General features: G+C 49.9%; 1 protein-coding gene and 2 non-coding genes across 10 annotated transcripts in view; 1 reads left to right on the forward strand and 2 right to left on the reverse strand.

Annotated features, from left to right (window-relative positions):
• The window catches only part of LOC101330790 (uncharacterized), a 41,260-nt gene extending 40,391 nt beyond the window's left edge, over positions 1-869 (reverse strand). The window contains exon 1 of the transcript XR_012328722.1: positions 686-869. This is a non-coding gene — a transcript (uncharacterized protein). The remainder of the gene's footprint in view (positions 1-685) is intronic.
• A 96-nt stretch (positions 870-965) lies between these two features.
• LIG3 (DNA ligase 3) lies at positions 966-22,587 on the forward strand. 8 transcript variants are annotated; one of them, XM_073798094.1, is made up of 21 exons: positions 966-1,072; positions 1,963-2,015; positions 3,383-3,933; positions 5,893-6,036; positions 8,339-8,536; positions 9,204-9,355; positions 10,046-10,212; positions 10,309-10,386; positions 10,857-11,025; positions 12,588-12,743; positions 14,501-14,632; positions 15,014-15,093; positions 16,055-16,142; positions 16,819-16,896; positions 17,183-17,306; positions 17,919-18,061; positions 18,400-18,474; positions 18,922-19,068; positions 19,597-19,804; positions 20,209-20,297; positions 21,412-22,587. In XM_073798094.1, the coding sequence occupies exons 3-21, from the start codon at positions 3,387-3,389 to the stop codon at positions 21,643-21,645; spliced, it is 3,009 nt and encodes a 1,002-aa protein (XP_073654195.1). In that variant the 5' UTR covers positions 966-1,072; positions 1,963-2,015; positions 3,383-3,386; the 3' UTR covers positions 21,646-22,587. The 8 variants fall into 8 exon arrangements, with proteins under 8 accessions (XP_073654195.1, XP_033704386.1, XP_033704387.1 ...); XM_033848495.2 differs by having other exon boundaries at positions 970-1,072; positions 1,959-2,015; XM_033848496.2 differs by lacking the exon at positions 966-1,072 and adding an exon at positions 1,300-1,688 and having other exon boundaries at positions 1,959-2,015.
• On the reverse strand, positions 2,811-2,882 carry TRNAK-UUU (transfer RNA lysine (anticodon UUU)). Its single transcript has one exon. It is a non-coding gene; the product is annotated as a tRNA-Lys (tRNA).
• Positions 22,588-24,555: the final 1,968 nt, after the last annotated feature.

Below are 24,555 nucleotides of genomic sequence, written 5' to 3' on the forward strand. Positions count from 1 at the left end.
GGCCGGGTCCCAAGGCTTGGGGGATCTTAATTCCCCCATCAGGGACTGAACCGGCCCCACCACTGAAAGCGCCCAGTCCTAACCACTGGATCGCCAGGTGTAAAAACAGCCATCCTAATCTCTCAAAGAGTTGACCTGAGGTTTAAAAGAAATATACTTTAAACAATACACAATCAAGGGTTCTCTGTACCCATTACTCCTTTATATATCTATCTAGTGCCCCTTTCCAATTAAATAACATTTATTGAATACTTACTATGTGCTAGGCACTTTGCGGGACACAAGACAATGGAAATACAGAAAAATAGATTGAATAACGCGACCTTTGCCTTACCCAAGCTCATCACAACATAGTTTCTCAACCAGTACCTTTAATAACTAGATAATCTCTAAAGTTAAGAGCAAATCACAGGGGCACTTCCCTGGTGGCGCAGTGGTTAAGAATCCGCCTGCCAATGCAGGGCACACGGGTTCAAGCCCTCGTCCGGGAAGATCCCACATGCCGGCGAGCAACTAAGCCTGTGCACCACAACTACTGAACCTGCGCTCTAGAGCCTGTGAGCCACAACTGAGCCCGAGTGCCACAACTACTGAAGCCCATGCGCCTAGAACCCATGCTCCGCAACAAGAGAAGCCACCGCAATGAGAAGCCCGAGCACGGCAACTAAGAGTAGTCCCCACTCACCGCAACTAGAGAACGCCCACGTGCAGCAACAACCCAACACGGCCAAAAATAATAAATTTAAAAAACAAAGAGCAAATCAGGGTGTCCCCACCGTTCCTTCAGGCGCCGCCTCATCCCAGCATCTGGGCTTTCTCCTGATGGGTAAACACCTCCGCCACGCCCCAATACAGAGTCTTAGGCCTCTCCCGGGGAACCTGACTACCGCCCACGTGGCAGGCGCGGGGCGGGGACTTGAGGCGCCTCTGGAGCCAGGACCTCTGCGCCTGCGCGCTGCGGCCAGCGCAAGGACCCGGATTTAAAGAGACAGACGTTACAACCTTGGTGGCTGCGCGCGGCCTGTGGGTGCCTGGACCTAGGCCTGAGGTGGAGCCGGAGCCGGGAAGGCAGGTGAAGGACGGCGCGGCCGGGCTGGGCGGGGGGGAGAAAGGCAGCCCGGGCTCCGAGGCTGGGGCGGCTGGGAGCCAGCCTCCTGACCTCCTCCTCCGCCCGCCCGGGGAGCCCCAGGGCACACCCTCCGTGACGTGGCGGCCCCCGGCGAGCTCCACCGGCCTGCGCCGAGGCAGGGTGCCCCCGGCTGCCGCAGGACTGCTCTGGCTGGATCTGCCCATCCGCCGCGCTGAAGTCGATGGGCTTCGGAGGGACCTCGGGAGCCTTTCTCTTCCCGCCGCGTCCGGGCTGTGTCCTGGAGGCTCCTCCTGCCCGAATCGAGGGATTCGCTTCTCCGTCCCCTCCCGGTGTCCCCGCTGTTCGCCCCGGGCAGTAGTAGCCCGTGCCCACTCCCGAAAGCGTCGCGGGGAGGCCCTCCGGCAAAAGCTGTCGCGGGGCTTTCACTTCCCGGCCCGGTTGCGTTCAGGCCTCAGTGGTTTCCTTTCCGGCTCCCTTTGATGAAATGCTGAGCGGCGGCTCTGGGGACTGTGAGCCAGGCGGGGTTCCTCACAGCGGCTTTGTGCCTTGTGGCCCAGCGCCTCCTGGGCCCTGCGGAGGGTCGGGCGCTGCGATGGAGGTCCTCTCTTGTCGGCTCCTGTGGTCCCGGCGGGGGGGCGGGGGGAGGGGGCGGGAGGGGAGGGCTTCGTTACTCGCCCTCCAAGGAAGGTGGTGAACCTTGTTCTGAGCGCCTCTTACGGGCCTACCGTGCTTTCCCGTACCTCACCTTTGTGGTTCCTCAACTTCTGGGGGTTATAGAGACCTTTGTGAGTTTCCTGAAAATCATGACTGTCTGTCCCCCCACAAAATGTACAATGCTGAATGTGCACCTTTTTGTATACATTTTCAGGGAGTTCAGAGCCTCCCCTCCATGGACTTATTTTAATTTTCCCAGCCATCCCGTGAGGTAGGTATTATTTTCTCTGTCTTAGAAATAAGAAAACAGACTCAGGGGAATTAAAGGAAATTCTCAAAGATAACATAGTCCTTGAACTGTATGGTCACACTTGTGCTCCCGTCTCGATTCCCAGTTACCTGCTGTCCTCTGCATCATGTTGCAGTACAGTAAGTAAAGCCTGCTTTCCATTATCACCCAATAGCAATTTCACTACAAAGGTGGGTGCAGGCTGAAAACAATGTCCAGTCTGTTTAAAGTTGGAACTGCGAGGATACTTCAGAAAATATGGATATAAGAAGGTGGGGGATGCCATGTGGATATGATACCTGTTTCCATTCGGGTTGATTGATCAGTTCCTCTGATTCTTGCTGTTTCAGCTACTTCAGCATTTCCCAATTCAAGCTGCTGAATTATAACCAGGCTAGTTTCACATAGGGAGCTTCAGCTTAAAGGATAACTGCTTCATTGATTTTGAGGGCTTTATTCTTGTGACAACTCTTTGAGTCAGGTACTATTATTATCCACATTTTACAGTTGAGGAAATTGAGGAACTGAGAGGTTAAGTAACCTACCAAGGTCATACAGCCAATGAGCTAGGATTTGAAACCAGGCAGTCTGGTTTTAGGCTCCATTTAATTGCCTCTCAAAATAGGGCTTCTGATTAAATCGCACATCTATATAGTGGCTTAATTATTTTCTGAGGACGGCATATATTTTATATTTCACATTAAAAACTTTATGAACATAACGTAGTGGGTTTTGTTTTGTTTTGTTTGCCGCACCACACAACTTGTGGGATCTCAGTTCCTCAGCCAGGGTTTGAACCCTGGCCACTGCAGTAAAAGTGCAGAGTCCTAACCACTAGACCACCAGGGAACTCTCAATGTAATTTTTCTTGATGATTAAAAAGAAACTTTAGGGTCTTATTATTCTTAAGGCTCACCATCCATTTTAAGGATTAGGGGCTGCTGGTGGCCTGAGAGAAGGTTTTGTGTTATTTGGAGTCTCTTGATTGTGATTTACTAGATACACATGTATACATTAGATAATTGAACATCCTTTTGCAAACTGAATTTTCCTGTATTGGAACTCTGAATCAAGTAGGCAATAAATCTTTCATACCTGGTCTTCCCTGGTGGTCCAGTGGTTAAGACTCTGAGCTTCCACTTTAGGGGGTGCAGGTCCGATCCTGGATGGGGGAACTAAGATCCCACGTGCTGTGCTGCACAGCCGGAAGAAAAAAAAAAAATCTTTCATACTTTGGGAAATGTTTGATTGGTCAGCATGGATTGTGTTAGGATGTCTGCCTTTGAGGGAATTAGAAGCCTACCTCCTCGTTTATAACTCACTTTTCTGCCTCTCACCCTTTCATGCAGCTGTATGACTTTGGCTTTTAAGATCCTCTTACCACCAACTCTCCGTGCGCTCAGCCAAAAAGAACTGTGCCTATTCCGAGAACAACATCACTGGCCTGACATAAGACAGTTCAGCCGGTGGTCGGAAACAGTTCTTCATGGACACCACCTCCTCCAGAGAAGAAAGCCTGTTGTGTCATTCCAGGAAAGCAATCTAAGACCACGTGCCACCTGCCTTGTTTTCTTGCCAGGGTCGCATGTGGGAGTCTGCAGTGGCCCCTGTGAGATGGCAGAGCAACGGTTCTGTGTGGACTATGCCAAGCGTGGCACAGCCGGCTGCAAAAAATGCAAGGAAAAGATTGTAAAGGGGGTGTGCCGAATCGGCAAAGTGGTGCCCAATCCCTTTTCAGAGTCAGGGGGCGATATGAAAGAGTGGTACCACATTAAGTGCATGTTTGAGAAACTGGAGCGGGCCCGGGCCACCACAAAAAAAATTGAGGACGTCACAGAGCTGGAAGGCTGGGAAGAGCTGGAAGATAATGAGAAAGAACAGATAATCCAGCACATTGCAGGTGGGATGGAGAATACTGCTTTCTCATCTTATTGGTGCTGAGAAGAAAAGGGATGAGAGTAGAGCCCAATTTCTTTCTTCCTGTTTGTCTTTCTGTCTTTGTTTTAATTTTTGGTTCAGAAATAACTTCAAACTCACAGAAGAGTTGCAAGAATAAAAATAATACAAAGAATGCTCATATTCACCTTTTTTTTTTTTTTTTTTTTTGGCCACACCACGTGGCTTGTGGGATCTTAGTTCCCCAACCACAGATTGAACCCGGGTCCTCAGCAGTGAGAGCGCAGAATCCTAACCGCTGGACCACTGGGGAATTCCCTCAGATTTACCTATTGTTAACATTTTGCTCTCACGTGTGTGCGCTCTCACACTCTCTCTTACTCTCACCTTCCACACACACTTTTTTTTTCCTGAACCATTTGAGCATACGTTATGGCTCTTTGCTTTTAAATACTTCAATGTGTATATCTTAAGAATAAGGATATCTTGACCATAATACACCTATCAACCAGTAAATTTATCATGATATAATACTTTAATCCACCATCTGTATTCTAGTTTTGTCAGTTGATCAGATAATTTACAGCTTTTCTCTCCCTTCAGTATGGAATCCTAATCTAAGATCGGGTATTTCATTTAGTTGTCATTTCTGGCCTCCTTTAAGCTGGAACATTGCCATGGTCTTTTTCTTTTATGACATTGACATTTTTGAAGAATAGAGTACCTACCACTACACCCTTTTATCCATCAACTTATTATCTGTATGAACTCATAGATTACTACTTTTTCCTGGTGGCTTATAATTGTACTGTATTAATTTGGTACTAAATTGTCCCATATTTGGCCAGTTGAGAGCCCCTTTAAGCTAGTTTCTGTCCTCAACGCCCAAATCACATTTTTAAAAACGTTTTAAAGTACTTCCTTATTCTCTGGCATAACAGTATGCTTACTCTTAGGCTTACCTTGTATGTATCCTATCTTATCCCTGGAATCAGCCATTTCTCTGGAGTCCTTATTCCTGTTAGTGGGGAAATGGCATAAGAGACCAAAATCTAGATGTTCCATGTCCTGGGTGCCATGAGGTGTCCTTGCTTTTAAGCCCTTTCAGCAGACAGAACTAGAAAATATATGTTCGTATGTACGCAGAAACATATATACAGATATATATGTGCACATACGTGCATATTCACATGTATGCATATTTTAGAAATCTTATACTGATACTTACAAATCCAATTTGTACTTCCTGACCTTCAGTGTCTTCATCTATAAAGTAATATTCATATCTTCAATTAAGTTTAGTTCTGGTCACTGTAGGAGTACTCTAAAATGGGCATCTATCTTTGTTCTTTGAGAGGAAAAGAGATTTCTGGGAGAGAAAACTACTCATACATTTTTTTCTCAAGCTCCCCTCCTGCCCTGCCTGGCCTTAGCCATTGGCCTCAGCCTTTGACCCATCTCATTCAGAGGAAGAAAAACATGAGGTAGAAGTAAACTGTCAGCTCAAATAACTCAGCAGCTGGAAGGTTTTTCCTACTTATACCAAATCAACATGCTCTGTTTATCCATCTTCATTTTGCTTTCTTGGTTATCTATAAATTGGGGCTAATTCCATAAGCTGAGGTCGCCACATTTTATCTGTTGAGACGTGATTTCTGATTTCCTCCAAATAATCTGGAGATTATTATATGTGGGATAAGGGGTGGACAGTGTCGATGAAAATTTAAGTTACTAATGAAAATAAAGAGTAACTGAGTCTTTTGTCCCCAGGACACCCTCTCCCTAATAACCTATTACTCACTACCTCCACTTTAGAAGACCAGCCAGCCAGTAGTCAGCATTGGGTTAATACCATGGTAGTAACTTACCTAGCCAGGCTGTAAGAGCAGTTGATAGATTCTTTAGAAGCTTTCTCAGGGATCTTTCACTGAAGGATATTTTCCCTTCTTTTGGGGTCCTACAGATCTGTCTTCCAAGGCAGCAAACACACCAAAGAAGAAAGCTGTTGTCCAGGCTAAGTTGACAGCCACTGGCCAGGTGACATCTCCAGTGAAAGGTGCCTCATTTGTCACCAATACCAATCCCCGGAAATTTTCTGGCTTTTCAGGTAAGATAGATCAGCGTTACCTGAGCTGTTACAGTCCTCCTTTTAATTTGGTATCCTATTTGGGACTCTGGTTAAGAGTGAACATTCTGGGGGCTTCCCTGGTGGCGCAGTGGTTGAGAGTCCGCCTGCCGATGCAGGGGACACGGGTTCGTGCCCTGGTCTGGGAAGATCCCACATGCCGCGGAGCGGCTGAGCCTGTGAGCCATGGCCGCTGGGCCTGTGTGTCGAGCCTGTGCTCCACAACGGGAGAGGCCACAACAGTGAGAGGCCCGCATACCGCAAAAAAAAAAAAAGAATGAACATTCTGTGCTATCTAGCCTCCTTAATACGGTGACCCTTGAACAACATGGGCATTAGGGGCTCCAAACCCTCTCTACACAGTTGAAAATTTATAGTCTACCCTCCTTATCCCATGTTTCTCCATATCCATTGTTCTACCATACCCTCAGTTTGCATCCATGGATTCAATCAACTGCAGATTGTATAGTACTTATTTGCTGTTGAAAAAAATCTGTGTGTAAGTGGACCCATGCAGTTCAAATCTGTGTTGTTGAAGGGTCAAATGTAATTTGCTTCCATCTGAGCAGAGAGGTAATGGCTAATGCTCATTGCCCCACTTGTATAGCATTTCTTTGTATATTTTAATCTCTGTTGCAGCAAAAAGATGTTTGTTTTGTCAAGACTTTTTCCCCTTGAAGTAGTTTACCTGGATCAGACATAACCTGCCCTTTACTTCCTTTTTTTTTGATAATGGAAGAATCTTGAGAAATTGCATGCCTAAACTTGCCCAAACTGGAGATGAAAGTAGAGAAGAAGGGAGATGTCCTGCATGGCCTTGTGTAGCAGATAGCGTTGGGCTGGGGGCTTTTACATACACGGTTTCATTTGTTTTTCATTAAACTTTGGGAAGTACTTGTATTAGGCCCATTTTATGAATGAGAAAGCCAATGCTCCGCATCGTTATGGAGTTAGTATTTACACTGAAGTCTGTTTAACTCCAGCACCTGTGGTCTTTTACCCTACAACCTGTTACTTCTTTTATATGGAGACATTCTTGTGACTGCCTCAGCTAAAGAAAATAAAGTCAAAACACATGGGCTCAGAAGTTGTTTGAGGAGGTTGCTTCTATAATGAGTGAAAGAAGCCGGGACTTGAGGTCAGAAGACCTGGGTCCTGGTCTGAGCCTCTGTGGCGTCATCTGTGAAGTGGGAATGGCAACACCTGCCTTGATCCCACAGTGTCTCACAAGGAATAAAGGAGATAAAATTGCAAAAACAGTGTCTGACTCTGGGATTTTTTATTATTTTAAAACTCCGAGGTTTGCTTGGTTTTTGTCTAGTGGTAGGCCAAAGATAGAAATATGGAAGAGTCCAGGTGACAGTAAGGGCAGTGTGTTTCTGGAAGGGCCCTGGTTCTAGGGGGCGAATTTGGGAGAAATGAGGTGTTCTAGTTCTTACAAGCTGCTGAACAGTGACATTTTGGAGATTTTGTCCCCTAAAATCCTCTTTAGACTCCGGGTTAGAGATGAGGATAGATTTATAATTTACAGAGCCCAGGCAAGAAGACACTTATATCAGCAGACAGCTTGCTAATGGCTTTGCTGCAAGCTTGCAGAATGAAATTTACTTTGTAAATGGTCACAAGGAGGTAAAAGAGGATCAACTCAAAAGAGTTGTACAGTTATTTGGGGTGTCTGGAGGAAAGACCTACTTTTTGTTTTTATGATAAGAAAGAAAAGAAAGTGGTGTGGGGTTGGGTGGGAGTGGCAAGGAGCTGGGAATGTCTTCTCTCCTCTGGCCTTGGTCTCCTCATCAATAAGAAGAGATTAAACTAGATAATTTTTAAGTCTTCTTCCAGTTCTGACAATCTGCAGTAGCAATGGTTTCAGATTGACTAACGAGTCCCCTGATTTCTTCCCCCTTTCTGATCCCAACTTTTCTGGGTTCAGCTTTGCAAGTGCTCTGAGATCGTCCTGACCACTCTTGGCATGAAAACGGCCCTTATTCTTCTGTGAAGCAATCATATAAAGGGATGCACATCAGCGGGTCTTCTGCTTCAGTGTGAGGCTGTCGTTTCTTTACTATTAACAGCTGTGAGATTTGGGGAGATCACTTGACCTCTCCTTTTTTACCCATAAAATGGGTATAATATCTACGCCCAAAGGGCTCATTTTGGGGGATTAAGTGAAGCTACATATGTATAGAGCACCAGCAGAGTGTCTATTAGTTTCCCTTTCTTCCTTCTCAGCAAGGCAAAATGAAACATCTATGCTGTCTGTCTTCTCTTTTCCTCTTCCCAACAGCGAAGCCCAACAACTCTGGGGAAGCCCACTCAATACCTACCCCTAAGACAAGTCTGTCCTCAAGCAAATGTGACCCTAAGCACAAGGATTGTCTGCTACGTGAGTTTCGGAAGTTGTGTGCCATGGTGGCTGAAAATCCTAGCTACAACACGAAGACCCAGATCATCCAGGACTTCCTTCAGAAAGGCTCAGCAGGAGGTGGGGCCTCGAGCATCCTGGATGGGCTTCTTCTCTAAAGAGCTCAGAGTCGTGGCCGCTTCATGGACATGTGAACTGTACAGTTGCACGGGGCCTCACGCTTGGTTTAATGCTCTGCTATTGCCATCTTGAAATTCTTAACACTTTTGAACAAAGAGCCCACATTTTCATTTTGTACTGGGCCCCACGAAGTGTGTAGCCAGTGCTGCTCCAAACATGTGGCATCTTTCTTCCTCCCTTATTCTGCCCCCCAGGAGGCCAGAAGAACCTATCCCATTTGACCAAGAGGAAAATTCACTATCCTGCATGTTTGATTAGGTTTTTATGAACCACTTGCACAGCTTGGGGATAGAATCTTCCAACTGTGTTTCTTTCATTCATCTAACAAATGATCATTGAGCTTCTGTAATGTGCTCATCACTGGGGACACTACAGTGAAAGACATGGCTCTGCCATGCAGGAGTTCATCCAGGGGCTAGAAGGGAGGCACACCACCAGCCACCCAACGCCACGGCCTTTGCTGCCATAGTGAAATGCACACCCTACCCTGTGGTCCCGTCACGGCAAGGGCAGCAATGTAGACATCTCTTTTGGTTCCTTGAGGTTATGTATTTATTTGTTTAAGCTCCATTTCTCAAGAAGGGTTTCTTTCTTCTGTCTCCTACAGATGGTTTCCACGGTGACGTGTACCTAACAGTGAAGCTGCTGCTGCCGGGTGTTGTTAAGAGTGTTTACAACTTGAATGATAAGCAGATTGTGAAGCTTTTCAGCCGCATTTTTAACTGCAACTCAGATGATATGGCACGAGACCTAGAGCAGGTCAGAGGAAGGGGAGGGTAGGTGGATTCCAGGTGGGGTTCTGCCTAGCCAAGCACCCGTACCCTCTTTTTTCTGGCGGAGCACATACTGTTTTAGGAAACTGAAACCCACTTGAGCAAGCTTTCATTATGAGAGGAGCTGAATGGGAGGCTACAGCTGTTAGTTTCACAAGGTTCTGAGGACTGAACTTATACTGCTGCTGCACCCGAGAGGCCTAGACCTCGAGGGGCTGGATCTGAGACTTCCCACTATCTCTCCAGGGGCTCTTATTCTAGACCCTGGCTTTTTCTGGCTTTTTTTCCCCTATAACTTGGGCTTACCATTCAGTTTTGGTTTGTTCATGACTCCAGCTGTGGCACAGTGGAAAGTTTCTATCCAAACATCCCCATTATCTGATGACCATATCTGTCTCTTAGTTCAGATTCTAACAGGCCTGAAATTGGCTTGGCCCTGGATTAGTTCCTGCATCACTTCTCAGCTAAGGCAGGTGGCCAGATCCTGTGGTGGATGGAGGTACCCTTTCCATGAGCTGTGGGTGGGACAGATTCTTAAGAAGTGAGGTCAATATGTGTGAGTTGGGGATAGGAGCGGTGATTGAAATCTCTGATTCACCCTTTAGTCCTGGGGACTCAGGGGTTACACTTGGCCACTCTGGGGTTGCTGCAGTGGCATTTTGGTTTTTGGAGACAGGGTGACGTGTCAGAGACAATCAGAGTCTTCTTTGAGGAGAGCAAGTCTTTCCCCCCAGCTGCCAAGAGCCTTCTTACCATCCAGGAGGTGGATGAATTCCTCCTGCGGCTCTCCAAGCTCACCAAGGAGGACGAGCAGCAACAGGCCCTGCAGGACATCGCCTCCAGGTGGGGATGGGCCTGGGGGATGGAATCACTAGGGAAGGAAGGTTTGGGAGTGCAGAGCTTTTCAAAGACCAAGTTGAATGTGCCTCATCCCTCTAGGTGTACAGCCAATGACCTTAAGTGCATCATCAGGTTGATCAAACATGATCTGAAGATGAACTCAGGTGCAAAACATGTGTAAGTACCGGGTGCTCTGATAGTTGAAGCTGCCCACTTTCTTTGTTGTCAGCTGGTGTCAGGACTTTGGAGCCCTGATTTGGTTTTGAATCCTGATTCTCCCTTCTTCCTTCCTGTGGGACCCATCACTTGACCTAGCTCAGCCTCCATTTTCTCATACGTTAAATGGAGATAACAGTACCTTTTCACAGAGTTATTACAGTCAAACATATGGAATATGTTCAATAATTATGGTATGAGTTGCTTGCCCATTCCAGCCCCCTCTTTGCTGGCAGCATCCATGTAGCACAGTATCTCAAAAGAGCTGAGTTTTCCAAGAGCTTTTTCTCCTGTGAAAGTCTTTAGGCAATAGAACATAACTCCTTCCCCATATATTGGGAGCCCTCCTCTCTCTGAGGACAGACTGCTATCCAAAGCATTAAGGTCAAAGGCAGTGGTTTTTGTTTCCTTGCTCCTGTTGGCCTTGGCAGGTTAGATGCCCTAGACCCTAATGCCTATGAAGCCTTCAAAGCCTCGCGCAACCTGCACGATGTGGTGGAGCGGGTCCTCCGCAACGAGCAGGAGGTGAAGAAGGAGCCAGGCCGGAAACGAGCTCTGAGTGTCCAGGCCTCACTGATGACCCCGGTGCAGCCCATGCTGGTAAGGACGCTGCTCTGGCCCTGCTTTCTACTCCTATCCAAGGTTACTGTCCTTACCCGTGAGATCTGATAGGTAGGGTACGATGTTGACAGCCTGTGCAAGTTGGCTGGAGGAGTTTGGGGAAGGAGGAGTAGAGATGCAGAGGTTGTTTCTCATGGAAGAGTAAAGGCAGAGGAGGAGACGGCGTGACCTGGTGGAAAGGCCTGAGATCTAGGCCCGGCTCGGCCATCAGCAAGCTGTAGAATCTTAGGTGAGTTCCTTAGCCTCTCTTGGTCCTTAGTTTTCTTATGGGAATGAAGTCTGAAGCGTCTACCTAGAGCAGTTCACCTGTCATCTTTCCTGAAGTCAGGTGGATGTATGAAGTAACTCCTGTTTCTGTGACCTGCCTCAGAGTAGCTCTGAGAATTGGTGACAGAGCCAGGCTTCCTATGCCAGGGTGACTTGGGTCTCCTTTTTTTCTGGAAAGAGAGGAAGCTTAAGGAATGAAGACTGGCTCTTCTTGGGCCTCTGCTCATTTCATGAGAAATGAGATTTCCTTTCTGGCATGGGTTTTCTTATGCATCAGGACTGTCCACATCTGCTGCCATGCCTGCTGTGAGAGCCTTTGCATTGTTTCAGTGGGGTGCGCTGCTTTGTATGAAACGGTCTTGTGTGTTTTACTGAAGTCTTGGTCTAGGGTTCTGTGTTTGGGACAGGGAAGTATTCTGTGGGACAGCCAGCACCAAAATAGTGAAATCTCCACTTGAGGGACCGGTCCCCTCCATTATGGCCTTTCTGACTTTTGTAAGAATTCTATCTGGAGTCTCTTCTACAGCCTGTCATTTGAAGAGTGGCATGGGTTATACAGCTGACTGGTTAACCACCCAGGCTTTGGAGTTGGGCCTAGATTCACATCTCATTTCTGCCCTTTACTAGCTATGTAACCAAAAATGGGCATTTAACCTCTGTGAACTTCAGCTTTTTCATTCATAAAGCGAAAACAACAATATTTATGGCATAAGATACAACATTGAGGATGAAATGAAATTTTGTGTATGATCTGACACATAGAAATACCTCCAAGATGATAGTCATTGTTGTTTGAGTCAGGACAGCACAGGTATGTCAATAAGCACTCCTGTGTCATGTCCTGTCCTAGGGATTCCTGATCACTGCCATCCTGCCAGCCTCACTGTCACCTGCATACTTTAATCTTACCTCTGCGTACCCCCTGTGCTGAGATAACTGTGTGTTCAGTAATAAGCCAGAGGCCCTACAAGACCCTAAATTATTATTGAGAAAAAAATCAAATGCTGTTTCAGTGGAATTGTATTTGCTCTACAATGGATTGCATTCATATATTCCTCAAAATGCAAGCTCCTGTGTCAATTTCGGTGGTGCTTTTATTGTTGGAATATGACACTGCCCAGCCTTTTCCATTCCCATCACCTCTTCGGCAGCCTGCCCTAGGGGTATGCTCTGGCTGTTGGTCCCTGGGACCTGGGCTCTGGGCTGTCCTTGCTGAGCAGCCCCTCTTGGAAGAGCACCTGTAAGTCTCCAGGCTTTTCTTTCCCTACCTCAAGGCCGAGGCCTGCAAGTCCATCGAGTACGCGATGAAGAAGTGTCCGAATGGCATGTTCTCTGAGATCAAGTATGATGGGGAGCGAGTCCAGGTGCATAAGAACGGGGACCACTTCAGCTACTTCAGCCGCAGTCTCAAGCCAGTCCTGCCGCACAAGGTACAGGTCCCTTCCTTTCCACTGGGACTCTTTCACTTCCTGCCTCTAAGAATCTCTAAGCCAATGTTCCATAGCCATTCCAGCTCTGGTGTAAAATAGGGTCTATTTTGTATTTGTTGAATGAAAGAATGAATGCATGTATTCCGTTTTGTACTCTTCCAATAATGAGGGGCTGCTCAGTAGGGACAGCCAAAGAGCGCAGGCGGGTCAGTCAGCACAGAGCCTGTGGGCAATGATGCCAGCTGTGATTCCGGGACAGCGAGCTCAGCTGGTGAGCCACGTGCAGTGCTTGTCTTCTGCGTTTCTGGGTCCTGTGTGCTCCCCCCTAGCTAAGTCATGGCTCAGGTACAAAGGGCCAATGGGCTGTCATTCATTAATTTGTTCAACAAATATTTATCAAGTGTTTAGTATATTCTGGTTGCTGTTTAGGTAGTGGGCATCCAGCATTTAAAAAAGAAAAAAAGAGTGGAAGTTCTGCCCCTCCAGAAGCTTACGTTCAGATGTAAACATAATCCCACAAGGATTTCTGGGAGCCCAGAATCCTGCCCTCAATCAGAGGGCATTGAGAACCTCACCCCTCAGCCCTTCTTAGCTCCCGGGGCCTCTGGGAGCTTTTGGGGGTGTCCAGGGAAAAGCAGTGGAAACATCTGGCTCCAGTAGCTGGAGGGTAGGTAAACCTCTTGTTCTTGTTCCCCCTTCTGAAGTCTTAGCTCAGACTTCGCTTCTCAGAGCCCCAGGAGAGGAGACGTGGTATGGGGCTCTCATCTTTACCTCAGCCTCCCCCGCCTGCTAGAGCACTGGGCAATCAGACCGTTTGGTTTGGGTGTTCTGGAAAGCTGAGCACAACCTCCCCGTGAGCATTAGTGTGGGCTCACTTGCTCCGTAGGGAGGGCTCACAGTCAAACTGCTGAGGAACAGCTCCTGGTGAGCTTGTTCTAGGGACACCTCCTGCTTCTTAGGAAGGCATTTGAGCACAGCTTTCCAGACTGGGAGCCGTTTCTCTGCTCTCCCTTACCAGAGTTTCATTCATCCCTCTCTCCCTTTTGCTTTGGTTCATGAAGGGCTGGATCCCGGATGGAAGCAGAGTGGGATGGATGTGCAGGCCTTTCCTGTACCCCCTCCAAGCTTCTGAGGCAGTGATGGCCTAAGTGCCCTGCCCAGGGGAGGACTGGACCACAGTAATGCTCCCTGGATTGCCTTCGTGGCCTTACTCGGCAAGGGCCACCATGGGTTACAGTGGGACCTCTTCCTGTAGGACTGTAAGCACTAAGGCTCTGCCTTTCATAGGAAAAAAATCCAATTCCAAACATCCTTTTCTTCCTCATTCTGAAGATGGCTATGGGTTCAGAGCTCCCACTCAGAGAAGAAGCTCCTCACATTTCATTGCTCCTCCTGAGGGGATTCATTTCTTCCCTTCCATCTTTTTTCCAACTGGTCCGTTCTCCTGCACAAATCTCTGCCTGCCCACCTTCCCTCCCTCCATTCCATGTTTGTCTGCCCCCCACCCTCATTTTCGCTCTCAGTTTCTTCCTTTTTCCTGCAAATTCTCCTCTGCAGCCAATAGAAAATGACCTCAACATGGGCTGACCTCTTCCTGGGTCTGGGCAGAGGTCCCGAAACATAGCTGATTCTTCTTGTCTAGGTGGCTGCCGAGGCCTAGGTCTATTCTGCACATTAGCTCGACTTGCACATGTTGGTGTTCTGTGTTCCTTCTGGGGCCTGACTCCCTCCCTGACTCCCTCCCCTTCTGCCTCCAGGTGGCCCACTTTAAGGACTACATCCCCCAGGCTTTCCCCGGGGGCCACAGCATGATCTTGGACTCTGAGGTGCTCCTGATCGACAACAAGAAAGGCAAACCACTGCCCTTTGGGACTCTGGGAGTGCACAAGGTACTGGCTCAGGGCCAGATGTGCAAGAGTGAGTGTGTGCACATGTGTGTGCTGTCAGTCTGAATGGAGAGGAATGTATCACTTACTTAGGATCAAGCTTATCTTCATCTCTGAACTGGTTCTGAATTTAGCCCTGAGTTTAAATGTGTTTTTGTGTTTTGCATAAAAAAAGAGCTAGTAGTGGCAACTAACTTATAATTGGGTCAGTCTCTATTCAGGACCATCTGTCAAGTGCCCTTATGGCCCAGGGACTTCACAGCACAAATAGGCCTTTTGTATCAGATGCTTCAGAGGGTCTCTGGAAGTGGACTGGTACTCCCCATTTTTCATGCCCTCTTATTTTTGTCCCTTATGTACCTACTACCTCATTTTCCCTTACAGAAAGCTGCCTTCCAGGATGCTAATGTCTGCCTGTTTGTTTTTGATTGTATCTACTTCAATGATGTCAGCTTGATGGATAGGTGAGGAATCTATTTTTGATTCCTGGGTGGGGAGGTGAGGGCTTCAGATTGGACAGGAGGGAGGAGAAGTGGCTGGAGCTGGTGCCTCTTTGTGCCCAGGAGCTGCAGCGGGAGGGAGCTGAGAGCCAGCACAGTTGCTACACAGCTCCACATTCAATGTTACGAAGAGCTGATGTGTTGACCAGGTCTCGGCTCTGAATGCTTAAGTCACAGAGGAAACTCAACCACCCACAGCAAAATGGATTGTTGATGAGATACAGACTATGAGCACAGTAGGGTTTCAGTTTATCTTCAGCAGCACCTACGGGTACATGAGGCAGATAGTTTTCAGCTCAGAGGTTTTGTTTTTGGAAGAGCCCGACAACAGGAAGCTTGTGATTGTCGGTGTTCTGTGGCTGGGGCCTTCTTAGGGATAACTAGCAGTCTTGACTTAGCTACATCCAGTTCTTGACCCTGAGAAACCGTTTTGGCCCCTTCCTCCCTTAGAGAGGCATCCCGGCCCCCACCCTCCACACCAGCCTTGAGCGTGGAAGGGGAAGGAGACAGAAGGGAGAAAGAACTGCGGGGGTAGGAGTTGGGGTTTGGGCTTCAGGTCCTGAGGCCTGTCAGCTTGCTCACCCAAGCACCAGCCCACCTGGGGCCTGGGGTGAAGCAGGGTGCAGAAAATGAGAGTCGGAGTTATTTTTCAAATGGGACCAGGAGTTATACAGTCTGTGTGGGATGATGAGGTAGAGACAGGAACTACAACAATTAAGTGGCTCTGTGCCATGGCCTATAACTGTCTGTCTTTGGTCCCAGTGGAGCCCTTGTCACCCTGGGCAGGCAGAACTGTTAGACATGAGGGCCCTAAGCCATGGCAAACCCTGAAGCTGAAGTTCATTGTTGTGCCCCTTCCCTCCTCGGAACTCCTCAAGGGGGTGGGAGGATCCTGGCCTGACCTCAGTTCTCCTGTCCCCCTCAGGCCTCTGTTTGAGCGGCGGAAGTTTCTTCACGATAACATGGTTGAAATTCCCAACCGGATCATGTTCTCAGAAATGAAGCAAGTCGCAGTGAGTGAATCCCACCCTAGGCAGTGTCCTAGTGGTTTGAAAGCAGGGCAGAGAGCCCCTTGGGTCAGATGTGACTGGGAGAATGAGTCTTAATTATTTTCTTATGAGGGAAGCTGATGAGTATACAGGCATACCTTGGAGATATTGTGGGTTTGGTTCTAGACAATAAAGCAGTATCACAATAAAATAAGTCATATGAATTTTTTGGTTTCCCAGTGCATAGAAACATTATGTTAATACTATAGTCTATTAAGTGTGTAATAGCATTATGTCTAAAAAATCAATGTGCGTACCTTAATTAAAAATACTAAAAAATGCTCACCATCATCTGACAACACAGGGTTGCCACAACCTTCAGTTTGTAAAAAACACAGTATCTGCAGAGTGCAACAAAGCAAAGCACAGGAAGACAAGGTCTGCCTGTATTTGTCTACCAATCTCCACCTGGGAGGGCAGGGCATGAAGCATCCTTCCCAGGTGGGCTCCCAGTATCTCTGAGCTGCAGCAGCTCTCTGGTTGGTCGCTACTCTGCTAGCGCTTTTGTTCCTTCTATTCAAGTCAGGGTGTTTCCAGCAGATGCTTTGCTAGTGTGTGAAAAGGAACTCCCCTCTTCCTCACTCCCAGAGCCCTTCTCTGTTCTCATACCAACCTCAGCGTCTCTCCTGTTATCCCTCAGAAAGCTTCTGACTTGGCTGACATGATCAACCGGGTGATCCAAGAGGGGTTGGAAGGGCTGGTGCTGAAGGACATGAAGGTAAGACGGTCACATCCTTTGCTTTCTCCTGCAGAGCCCTCCCCTGAGCCTTTCCAGTCCTGGCCAGGAGGTGGCGGTGGTGGTCTGAGGTGTTTGGGGGTGAGTGCTGGGGGGCGTCTTTCCAGAGTTCTGGATCCTAGAGGATGGGTTTATGTATGTCTCCCTTAGTGCCTGGAGCAGAGCAGGCTGGGCACTGTGACAGATCCAGTATGTCGCGTAAAGAGGTAAAAAGCCCACCCTCATAGAATGTCCATTCTAGTTTGTGGTCTCTCTTGCTTCCCCTCAGGGTACATATGAGCCTGGAAAGCGTCATTGGCTGAAAGTGAAGAAGGACTATTTGAACGAGGGGGCCATGGCTGACACAGCTGACCTGGTGGTGCTTGGGGCCTTCTATGGGCAAGGGAGCAAAGGTCAGGGTGGCCTCTGGCCCCTGGGATGGTACTTCTTTGAAAGGTACCACTCAAGGAATAGGCAGGCCTTTTTGCTGGCTTGGTCTGCTACCGTGGCCAGTCATGATTTCCAAAGCTCTGGGATTAGGGGCCCCAACCTCACCCATGCTACGTCAGGCAGGGACATTGAGAGCTGCGGACCTGGTAAGGGAGAGATCAGGCAAGAGTACCCTGTGCTAGCCTGGCACAAAGAAGCTCACCACCAACTATTTCTTCAGGGACTGGCAGCTTTCTCCTCAGGGAAAATCTCCATTTCCTGACTGGAGAGGAAGCTGGGGTCTGAAGAACTAGTACTGGTAGGCATCTTTCTGTGTGCCAGGCTCTATTCAATTCCTTTTACTCCACCAGAGCCCAACATTAGGTGTAATTATCCCTAATTCACTGAAGAGCAAATTGAGACTCAAAAAGGTTAAACTTACACAGCTAGTAAGGGGTAGATCCAGGAGGTGATCTCTGGCACTCTGATGCCAAGGCCTGGGCCCTTTCCTCCAGCAGGCTGCCCCTCACAGGGCACGAGGGGGTGGCAGACATGCCCCCCCCCCCCCGAGTTTATTTAGTCCCTCCTCCGCACAGGTGGCATGATGTCCATCTTCCTCATGGGCTGCTATGACCCGAGTAGCCAGAAGTGGTGCACAGTCACCAAGTGTGCAGGAGGCCACGATGACGCGACGCTCGCCCGCCTACAGAAGGAACTGGACATGGTGAAGATCAGCAAGGTGAGGAGGGGACCTGGGGGCCCTGGCCTCTGGACTGGCAATCATTCCTGAGACAGGCAGTGTTATGGGGGCTGCAGGTATCATTTATCTGTTTCCACAGAAAAGAGAGCTGCTGCTTGGCCATAGGAGCAGTATTAGGCCCTTAAGTTCTTTGAGTACCTACCTTGTGGAAACTGGCCTGCATGCCCTCCAGGCCACACCATCTCTGGGCAGGGAGGATCCCAAGGGGTGAGGGTCAGCCTTTTGTGATAAGTCACCTGTTCTCACAAGCCCGTGACCAAGAAGGGGTTTAAGTCTCATTTTGGCAACAGCCCAGGACTGTACCTTTTCTCCTCTAGGATCCCAGCAAGATACCCAGCTGGCTGAAAGTCAATAAGATCTACTATCCTGACTTCATCGTCCCAGACCCTAAGGTATTAGTCCAGGGCCTGGGGTCCTCCAGCCCCAAAACTGAGCCTGTACATTCTCTAGTGCCCCAGAGACGTCACCTCGGCCTCACTGACAGTCCACCCAGGGTGGGGCTCTGGACTGTTTAGCCAAGTGACAGGCACAGGGATGACCAGTCAACGCTGAGGAGTCATCCTCAATAGAGAAAGGGACTGCCCATCCTCTAGGCACAGAGGGTCTGCTCTAGAAGTGACCTGGGCCCACCCCTTCCTGCACTGACAGAGAAACTGAGGCCCAGAGAAGAAACGAGACTACCCTAAGGTCACACAGCATCAGCAGCAACAGTGGGACTTGAATTCATCTCCTTCCTGTTAGCCACTGCTTTTTTGACTTTAACTTGTTCTGTATTGCTTTTAACTGGTTGGGAGGTGTTTTCTACTTAACCAGGGAGTGACCTGACTTACTCCTGACAGAAAGCTGCGGTGTGGGAGATCACAGGGGCTGAATTCTCGAAATCTGAGGCACACACAGCTGATGGGATCTCCATCCGTTTCCCTCGCTGCACCCGAATCCGTGATGATAAGGACTGGAAGTCTGCCACTAACCTCCCCCAACTCAAGGTGCCACCTCCTGGGCTGTGTGTGTGTCCTGTACCCCACTGTCCCAGCCTTGGAACCGAGGGCACCTGGCCTCCTGCGTCCTCTGTCTTCTCCTTTCCCCGCTGCACTGAGATGGGCAAGGAAGGCAGTTATCAGAAAGGGAGACCAAGCCGTGGCAGGGCCAGGAGCAGCAGCACTGGGCCTCCACCCACATCTCCCGCTAGAGAGCCCTACCTTCACCGGGCCCCGTGGGCAGCCCTGGGTCCCGGTGAAGGAGAGCTCCTGGCTCACGGCTTCCTGTGGAGGACCTGGCCCCAGGCTGCAGTCTCTACGTTGCGGAAAAGAACTGGGGAACAGAACAGTGATCTGTGCTGATTACTCCAGAAACAGGGCCAGAGCTAGAAAAGTACCAAGGAAGCCAGCCACTTTTCCCTGTTATGTGTCTGTTTCCCCTCATTGTTCCTCAGTCACCTAAAACGTACCACACAGACTGCCTGAGGCCAGTGGCTGGGAAGGGAGTGATACACCAACATTCTCTCCCCTCCTCAGGAACTGTACCAGCTCTCCAAGGAGCGGGCGGCTTTCACCATAGTGGCTGGAGATGAGGGGAACTCCACTACAGGGGGCAGCAGCGGAGAGAACGAGGGCATCTCAGGGCCAGCTGTGTCTCACGAGGCCCCGAGAACCTCCCCCAAGCAGCCCTCCGCCAGTGCCAAGAAGGCAGGAGGGAAGCTGAGTAGCTCCAACAGCAAAGGCGGTAAGGAGAAGGGTAGGGGCTGGGGTGATGAAGAATGGACACGAGGGCAGAGACCAAGGACAAGGACCCAGTCTCACACTCCAGCCCTGAGGTCATGGATTCTCTGTCCACTGCAGCTGACGTTGGCTGCATTCCTGCTGTGTGTCCACCCATGGGCCAGAAATTGTTCTGCTGGGCATCCTCCTGCTCTGTAAATATGAATGACAGGACCCCGGGAGAGCCCCTCAGAGCCGGGGATAAGCCACCTCTGAGCTAAAGGCTCAGCGTACAGCCCTTACTTCCTGTCTCACCCACGGTCACAGCAGAGGAAGGGCCCAGCCCTTCTCTGTACCCCCCTGACTTCAGGGACCATTATCCGCTCCCCTGCCCTCTTCTTGGTTCTCATCCTGAGCTCTCTCCTGCAGGCAACAAGCTGGCTGCAAAGCCTTCCCCTGTGAAAGTGGGAGAGAAGCGGAAGGCTCCTGATGAGACCCCATGCCAAGCAAAGGTGAGGGTAAGAAGAGCAGTGCCCTCCGGGGGGTGGGGAGCCTTGTGTGCCCAACCCTCTGCACTTGGACTCTGAGAGACAAGCGAAGGTGTTATCAGGACTAACTGCCAACCCCTGCCCTCCTGCATCTGCTCCTGGCCGCGGGCTGGGCTGGCAGTGCTGCGGCTCCACCCTGTGCCCTCTTGTTGCCTTGCAGAGGCGGCCGGCCAGCAAGCAGAGAGGAAGGAGCGCTGTGCCAGCAGGCAGGCGATAGAGCAGCCAGCCCAGCCGAGAGGCTGCAGGGACCCAGCCGGCTGCCGGCCCCAAGTCACAATTGACATTAAAGGGGAGAAAGCCCAGTCTGGGTGTGGGAGTGCAGTAGTGTGAGTTTGTGAACAGGGCCAGCCAGCGAGGAGCGGGAGAGGGCACTGGCTAGGTGACCGTCTTCTTCCCTCTCGTACTCCCTTGTTAGTCTTTGGTTTGACAGCAGCTATTGAGCGTCTACTGAGGCCAGTGACTCGGTTCAGCCCTGGGGGAGCTGATGCCACAAAGGGCAGATAAAGAACTCGACATCTGGTCACTACACGGTGATTGTGCCACCCCAGCCCAGGAGTCAGCACAGAGGTCTGGGAACTCAGGCCCTGAACCCAGTCCCCAGAGCACCTATACGACCTTTCCGTCTTTTCCCTGGCTGAAGCCTGGAGTCCGCATGCAGTCACGAGCCGGGCTCCTGGTCCCTTGGTCAGCTAGTGCACACACAGTGGACTGCTTGATCAAGCAGCATCGCTGCGTCTGAGCGCCACTGGCCCTGCCCACCAGCCCCTGGATGGTTCTTGGAGACGCGGACTTTCCAAGTCCCCAGTGTAGGGACCCATCTCCTCGCCCTTCTCTTCTTCTAGGCAAGGATGGAAGGGCGTGTCAGTCCTATGTAATCTGGAGTGGCTGGAGGATCGGGGTTTTGATGCCTTTACCTTTCCTCCAGTAAACTCTTTCCCCTCGTGTCCTGACCGCTAGGCTCCCTGTCTCTGGCTTTTGTTCTAACCTCCCTCCTCGCTGGTCTCCGCTCCCTGGGCGGAGAGCCATCTGCCCCAGCACAGTCCAGCCCTGCTCCGGGCCTGCCCTGACCACAGTGCATTTGCAGGTGCTGCTGGACATCTTCACCGGGGTGCGGCTCTACCTGCCGCCCTCCACGCCAGACTTCAGCCGTCTCCGACGCTACTTTGTGGCATTCGATGGGGACCTGGCGCAGGAATTTGACGTGGCCTCAGCCACACATGTGCTGGGTAGTAGGGACAAGAACCCTGAGGCCCAGCAGGTGTCCCCGGAGTGGATCTGGGCCTGTATCCGGAAACGGAGACTGGTAGCTCCCTGCTAGGACTGCTGCCTGCCCTCGCCCTCTGGCTGTGCTCTCCCCACTGCACTACTCCTGGACAGGGCAGGCAGGCACAGGACAGAACCTGGGGGAACAGGCTTTCTTCTCCAAGCTGTGCATCTTCCAGAACCCACCAACCATGCATGGTCTCTTCCAGACTGGTTAGTTGCTGTGGGTACCACCAGTGAAGTCAGTTTCTCCTGCTGGTTTACATAGGTCTTTCAGATCTGGGTGCTGGTTTTGACCTCTTTTTTTTTTTCTTTAAAAAGCAGCTTTTAAAAAAACAAAAACAAAAAAGCCAGGAACTATCTTGGAGTTATGTATGTCCTTCCCCCGACACCCCCAATAATTCTCCTAGTGATTAAGGAGTGAAGGGAAGGCTGGCTGTTGAAGCTCTGTCCACAGAGCCCGTCCTGGCGGCAGTCTTTTCTCCCTTACCTGCCCCTTCTACTTCCAGGCTCATTTTAAAGTTGTATTTAAAAGAAAGACTGTCCCCAGAAATGCTTATAATTGGCAAAACTTGTATTCAGCCTGGCTGCCAGGAATGAAGTCTCACTTGAAAGAAAACAAAATGGGCTTTGTCTTTGTGCTCTCCTATTACAGTGTGTGGGCCCCTGTGTGAAGGGAGGGAACCATGATCAGGTAGGAAGGAAAGGGAGGTTGTTTGGGCTACTCCTCGGGGGGATAAAGGGCTCCAGGAGGATCTGCCTCCCCCAAATCTGGAAACAAGTGGAGCGGCTGGGCCCGTGAGCCATGGCCGCTGAGCCTGCGCGTCCAGAGCCTGTGCTCGGCAACGGGAGAGGCCCGCGTACCGCAAAAACAAAAAAAAGACTGCTCTTTAAAGACCCACCTGAGGACAAATCTACACAGCCTGCTTAGAAAGAATGGCTCCTGCACCGCCTGAGGCTGATTTATTTGAATAAAAGGGAAACAATTTAGCATGGACGAGTGCCGTTCAATAGAACTTGTTATGGCATTGGAAGCACCCTGTAAATCTCCATTGGCCAACATGAATCAGCCATATTCTGAGCACGTGAAATGTGCTAACAAAACTGAGGAAGGGAACTTTTCATTTTCGTTCAAGTAGTCAACGTGAGGCTAGTGCTAGTGACCACCACGTTGGGCAGTGCAGGTGTAGACAGACATAGTTTGAATCAAGCCCTGAAACTTAATAGCCCTAACCCTCCAGGAATGGGGACAGGAACTGCACCTAAATCACAGGGTTGCTGTGAAGAGTAAGTGACCTCAGGAGGCCTTAGGTAAAGCACTTAGCACAGAGCCTGGCACGTAGTGATCTAGAGTTGGGAAGATCAGCACTGGTGTGCATGTCCAGACCCTGCCCAGGAGACTGGGGCCTGGCCTCTGACTTCAGAACCCTGTCAGACCACCTCCACAGCCTCGCACCTGTGCGGTACAGCCCACTCTGGTCTGAGTGCAGGCTCATCATGTCACCATCTGGTTTTAAACTGACTTCCAACTAGTTCTGCTGACTTCTGAGGGTCCATTCTGTTTTTTCTTATCAACAGATTGGCAGGCTTGTTTGTCCAGCCCTTGTGAGTGAGGTTAATGTGACTCAGTCTCTGGAGCATACCCGAGCATGAGTCTGAGTCTGGGCCACCACCTTGCCCCGGCCCTCCTCCAGTGTGCTCAGCTGAGGTCACACTCTGCTGGGAGGCCAACTCCAACCTGATTGACCGGGATTTCCAGCTGCTGCTGAAAATGTGTTGGGAGGAAGGGCAGGAGGGGGTGGTGCCCTGACTCTAGGCCAGGACGTTTGGTGTTTCTGAATAGGCACCATTCAGTCTGGCTTCACTGTTGAGAAGATGACACTTTATTCTGTCCTCTGTGGAAACAAAAGCTGCTCCTCTGAGCACTGACCTACATAAATTTTCATCCCGTCTCCAGCCTCCTCAGGCCAAGCAACTGGACAGAGCAGCAGAACAGGGCTCTCCCCTCAGGATTTTGCCAACGGACACAGACACTGCCCTTTTGCCTGGCTGGTCTCTCACTCAGGGTGTGCCGCACAGCAGAGTGGGGAGTCTCAGTCATGAGCTCAGCCCCTCAGCCCCTCCCTGCCTCGCTGGGTGTGTTGTCTTCGGTTCACTGTACAAGGTGTTTATTTCCTTCCAGTCTTTCCGACACAATTTTTCTTTGCTGCTGAGGTTAGATGTGATTTTGTATCCATGTATTTCCACAGACCGTAAACAACATCATCTTAGACCTCCCCAGCAGAGTGCTGGAGGCCTGCCCTCCTCTGAGCCTTTGTTTACTTGCTGCTGGTTGGCAGCAGACAAGAGGTCATCCAGGGTGCTGAACAGGTCAGCTGCCCAGAACAATGAGGACAAAGTGCTATGGCTCAGCCTCGAGGCTTTATGCCCTTTTGGCAAGATTTCTTCTTTCCTCAGTCACAGGGCAGATCTGCACTAATCCAGCTCTCCCAAAGGCGGCCTACTCAGGGGTCCCCTCCCCTGGACACCTGGTCAGGCAGGCGTACAGACCTGCACAGACAGGGCACTCTGCCCTCGATGCTGGGCCAACCTCTGAGCCACACTCCAGCCACCACAGCTGTATCCACAAGCTACTGTCCATCTCCCAGGGTCACCTGAAGACTTAACTAGGCACCCTGGCTGTCCTTAGATTCCTTTCTACCCACATCTTTAAGGTCTGCCTCTACCAAATCAGTGTCCCATGCCTGAACTCACTTGCGTTTTCCTATTTGGACTTAGGATTGGTCCTTTTTCCTACCCAGGTCCCATCCTCTTCTAGGCTCTTCCATGACCAAGGCCACATGGCCCAAGCATCTCCAAAAATAATGCAGTCTCTCAAGAGCATGCCTGTGTGCCTGGGATTAGCCTGTGGTTTGTCAGCTCATGTCAGTCTTAACTGTCAGACCTCTGGTATCCTCACACCAGA

This window comes from Tursiops truncatus, chromosome 20 (assembly GCF_011762595.2).
Source record: "Tursiops truncatus isolate mTurTru1 chromosome 20, mTurTru1.mat.Y, whole genome shotgun sequence".
NCBI lineage: Eukaryota > Metazoa > Chordata > Mammalia > Artiodactyla > Delphinidae > Tursiops > Tursiops truncatus.

What these genes read in the sequence shown, in the direction of transcription:
- LIG3 (XM_033848493.2), top strand. Translation starts at nt 1,894, where the DNA reads ATGACTGTCTGTCCCCCCACAAAATGTACAATGCTGAATGTGCACCTT. An exon ending in TCATCGTCCCAGACCCTAAG is followed by an intron (nt 18,475 to 18,921) that starts GTATTAGTCCAG and finishes TACTCCTGACAG; the next exon opens with AAAGCTGCGGTGTGGGAGAT. An exon ending in CATGCCAAGCAAAGGTGAGG is followed by an intron (nt 20,298 to 21,411) that starts GTAAGAAGAGCA and finishes GTGCATTTGCAG; the next exon opens with GTGCTGCTGGACATCTTCAC.